The sequence below is a fragment of the Cricetulus griseus genome, chromosome 7 (assembly GCF_003668045.3).
Source record: "Cricetulus griseus strain 17A/GY chromosome 7, alternate assembly CriGri-PICRH-1.0, whole genome shotgun sequence".
Classification (NCBI taxonomy): Eukaryota; Metazoa; Chordata; class Mammalia; order Rodentia; family Cricetidae; genus Cricetulus; species Cricetulus griseus.
Window position 1 is genome coordinate 113,380,505 of NC_048600.1, and position 4,254 is coordinate 113,384,758.

Here is a 4,254-nt window from a genome sequence, read left to right on the forward strand (position 1 = left end):
GCACGGCCAAAAAGATCACTAGGAGCGGGCGAGCGACAGGGGCAGCAACACCTCTGACCATTTTTATTTTCTCCCCAGACCCCTTTGCTGATGCAAGTAAGGGTGATGACCTGCTTCCTGCTGGCACTGAGGATTATATCCATATAAGAATTCAACAGAGAAACGGCAGGAAGACCCTCACCACTGTCCAAGGGATCGCTGATGATTACGATAAAAAGAAACTAGTGAAGGCGTTTAAGAAGGTAGGTCTGCAGAAAGTGCGTTGTCTGCAAGGGGAGAGGGAGGGTGCAAAGCAAAAGGGATTAAATGCTGTTGCCTGGCTTCATGTTCTGCACCCTTTATGCTTACAGAAATTTGCCTGCAATGGTACTGTAATTGAGCATCCAGAATATGGAGAAGTAATTCAGCTACAGGGTGACCAGCGCAAGAACATATGCCAGTTCCTGATAGAGGTGAGAACGGGCCTGCCTCAGTACTGTCAGCCTTTTTATTTAAGGTGTGGGATTCCTAAGTTCTGTAGTCTTACCGTTGAGAGTTTAGATCTCCGGTCCTTCCAAACCCATTCAAGATCTTGCAGGGGTCAGAAGGGAAGCTGAGGTTTTAATGGTGTGCCCTCCTTACTGGGATTCCTCTAGTCTGGTGTAGTGGGGAAAATGGTGGTTGGTGTGTTCACAGACTTGACTCCTGTCCTTTTCTCTCTGCAGATTGGACTGGCTAAGGACGACCAGCTGAAGGTTCATGGGTTTTAAGTGCTTGTGACTCTCTGAAGCTTAAGTGAGGATTTCCTTGCAATGAGTAGAATTTCCCTCCTGTCCCTTGTCACAAGTTTAAAAACCTCACAGCTTGTATAATGTAACCATTTGGGGTCCGCTTTTAACTTGGACTAGTGTAACTCCTTCATGCAATAAACTGAAAAGAGCCATGCTGTCTAGTCTTGAAGTCCCTCATTTAAACAGGTCAAGCAGTAAGCCCTGGCAGTGTCCAGCCTGAAACAAAGCAATAACAATGTTTCAGCCAAGCCCAGAGCCCCAAGTATATAAGCTATGTCTATCCAGAAGCCCCTCAGCTCTCCCTCTACAGAGTCCCCTGCCCTAGGAGAAAGTCACCGGGTAAACAAGAGAATGGGTAACACCACAGCAGCAGAAGGGAGTCTGGCAGAGTTCAGAAAGGGCCACCTTTCCGAAGAGGTCATGGACATACGGCTGGCCACCGGTTAATCTTATTAGCTGGATACACCCTAGCCAAGGGATGTCAAAACACCTGAAGGATGAGGCCAGCCTAGTATCAATTAAACTTATGACAAGGGAACAAATACCAAACGATAGATGGGTCATGTGGCTAGCTGTAAAGGTTTCAACTCATTAGTAGCAGCTGCCCAGTGCCATGTGAAGGAACAAACTGGTTTTTGGTTTTCTTTTCCCTTTCAGTTTTAATGTTATGTAATGTATTTAAACCCTTATTTAAATAAAACTTGTTTTAAGAAATACCTGATGTCTTGTTGAGTCACACTTGCAGAAAAGAATCACAAGATCGGTTCCACGGAAAGCGTTTATCCAAAGTGTGCCTTCCCATTTGTCATCCTCAATGGACAGTGTTCTGTAGCTAACAAGGCACCTTAGATAACTGGAGTGATGTAGTTGGGCTTTCTTAGCTGTGGGAGAAGCTTTGTAACATGTTAGAATGATTGTGCTCGAATAGTTTCTCATGGCCTTGGCTCTGGTTCAGGTTTTTTTGGTTTTTGTTTTGTTTTTGGAGACAGGGTTTCTCTGTAGCTTTGGAGCCTATCCTGGCACTCACTCTGGAGACCAGGCTGGCCTCCAACGCCCAGCTGGTTCGGGTTCTTTATAGAGACAAGCCTCCCTGAGTAACCTCGGCTGGCCTGGAGTGATTATGTGGATCACCTTAACTTCCTCTGCTGGTAAAGGTGATGTATTCCTAATGAAACACCTTCACAATCTGAAGGTTACTGCCTGCAGAAGAGATAGATGGTTTTTCTGACAGGATCTTTTGCTAGCCAGTTTGTGTAGCGAAACAGGCAAAGAGTGGAATCTGGTTTGGAAGAATCTCAAGGCTGAGCCAGTGCTAAACAAGGTCCCACCAAAAGTATTTGACACTAGTGTGTGGTGGTACTATTTTAAAAAGCTAAGGAACTTGATCCTTAGAAACAAGACAACAATCCAGTGGGGTGACTGGTTTCCTACCTATTGTGGGTGATGTGAACCAGGGCCCTGGCTTGCTAAGTAAAGGATTACATCTCAAACTACAAAAGGACTTTTCCTACTTTGGTAGTGAATCCTGGGGACCTGTATGGTGTGAAGAGAACTGGCTCTCAAAGGTTGCCCTCTGATTTCCATATACCTCTACATGAAGCGAACTGCAGGATACTATTTAAAAGTGGGGGTCCTGGGTGTTATTCTTTTGTTTAAAAAGAAGAAAAGAGAAATTGCTGAGACGGACATATTGACTATAAGTTTATTATAAGGCCTGGTAGAATGGGGAGACTAAGAAGAGGAACAGGATAATGGCTGACCGCCATGGCAGGTCACCATAGAGAGACAGAGCGGGGAACAGAGAGACGGGGGAGCACATACAGAGAGAGAGAGAGATGGGAGAGAGAGAGACAGACAGAGTAAGAGAGAGTAAAGGGGCAGAGAGAGCGTAAAGGTGCAAGGGCCTATCTTTTAAAGGGGTCCTCTGCACCTGCATGCAGACTTCTTTCCCATGGAACCTTGGGCTGACCAGGGTATTGCCTGAGTGGATTCCACCAGGTAACAGGGGCAGGCCAGCATAATGCCTGAACCTTTCACTGGGTCAGTGTTTTGTGAGGATATTTCTGTCCTGTGGTCCATACATTCGCAAGAGTTAAGTCCTTGGTGTATGTGGTGTGCTGTGGTGGGAACTATGGAGTATGTGAGAGCATGACAGGGAACAAAGGGTTTGGTAAAGAGGTGGATTTCAGGACTCCGGTGTGTCTACACTCGAATCTCAGGAAGGAAGACTTCCTAAAAGAGGACTTGGCAGAACTGACTCCCACAAGTTGACTTCTGACCACGAGTGCCATGGCCTACATATTTTTTGAGAAACTAGCCCTGGCTGTTCTGGAACTCCTTATGTAGACCAGACTGGCCTCAAGCTCAGAGATGCACCTGCCTCTGCCTCCCTAATGCTGGGATTAAACAGCTTCTGGAAATGCTTACAAAAGATGTGTCAAGTGCCAGGTGTTGGTACCGCACACCGTTAATCTCAGGACTCGGGAGGCAGAGGCAGGCAGATCTCTGTGAGTTCGAGGCCAGCCTGGTCTCCAGATCGAGTGCCAGGATAGGCTCCAAGCTACGCAGAGAAACCCTGTCTCGAAAAACCATATATATAATATATATATATATATATATATATATATGTGTGTGTGTGTGTGTGTGTGTGTGTGTGTGTCAAGTTCTCAATTTGTTTATTCTGTCGAAAATGAAAAGTACTGTTCTAGCACAAGAAAAACAGATCCAAATATTTACTGCTAGTCCACTTCTTACTTCTTAAAATGAAAACCAGACCTGGTGGTACAGTCCTGTGATCTCCGCTTCTCAGACTGAGGCAAACCGATCACAAGTTCAAGGTCTGCCTGGTCTCTAACTTTGCAAAATTTTAAAGATTAAGCTGGGTGGTGGTGGCTGGCACAGGCCTTTAATACAGCACTCAGGAGGCAGAGACAGGCAGTGAGTTCAAGGCCAGCCTAGTCTATGGAGTGAGTTCCAGGATAGGCTCCAAAGCTACAGAGAAATGCTGTCTCCAAAAACAACAACAAAAGATTAAAAGAACTGGGGATACAGGGTAGTGATAGGGCACTTGCCTAACATTCCTGAAACAAGTTTCAATACCCAGCAAGAACAGAAAAAACAACAAAAAAGGCCAACTAAAATTGCACAGGAATCCACAAAAATGACTAAAATCTAATTCAGGAACTGAATTAACCATCTTGCTTGTTCATCTATCTCAGTAGTGTCCCCTGGTGGCATTAGTATAAAATACAGGTTAGCCTTTGTCACTGAGATATTTTTTAAGATTTACTTTATGTCTATCAGCACACTTACCTGCATGTACACCTTTGTTCCAGAAGAGGGCATCAGATCCCATTACAGATGGCTGTGAGCCACCAAGTGATCATCAGGAATTGAACTCAGGACCTCTGAAAGAGCACCCAGTACTCTCAAGTGCTGAGCCATCTCTCCAGCCCACTGAGATTGTTTTTAATGGACTTCTGTG

General features: G+C 45.3%; 1 protein-coding gene across 1 annotated transcript; it reads left to right on the forward strand.

Moving 5' to 3' along the window:
* Positions 1-78: 78 nt before the first annotated feature.
* Eif1 (eukaryotic translation initiation factor 1) lies at positions 79-1,486 on the forward strand (the record flags this gene model as incomplete). Its single annotated transcript, XM_027428170.2, is given in 3 exon segments — positions 79-242; positions 351-452; positions 705-1,486. Coding segments are annotated over 3 exon segments (311 nt in total), but the record flags the coding sequence as incomplete, so codon positions are not given.
* Between the last annotated feature and the right edge of the window lie 2,768 nt (positions 1,487-4,254).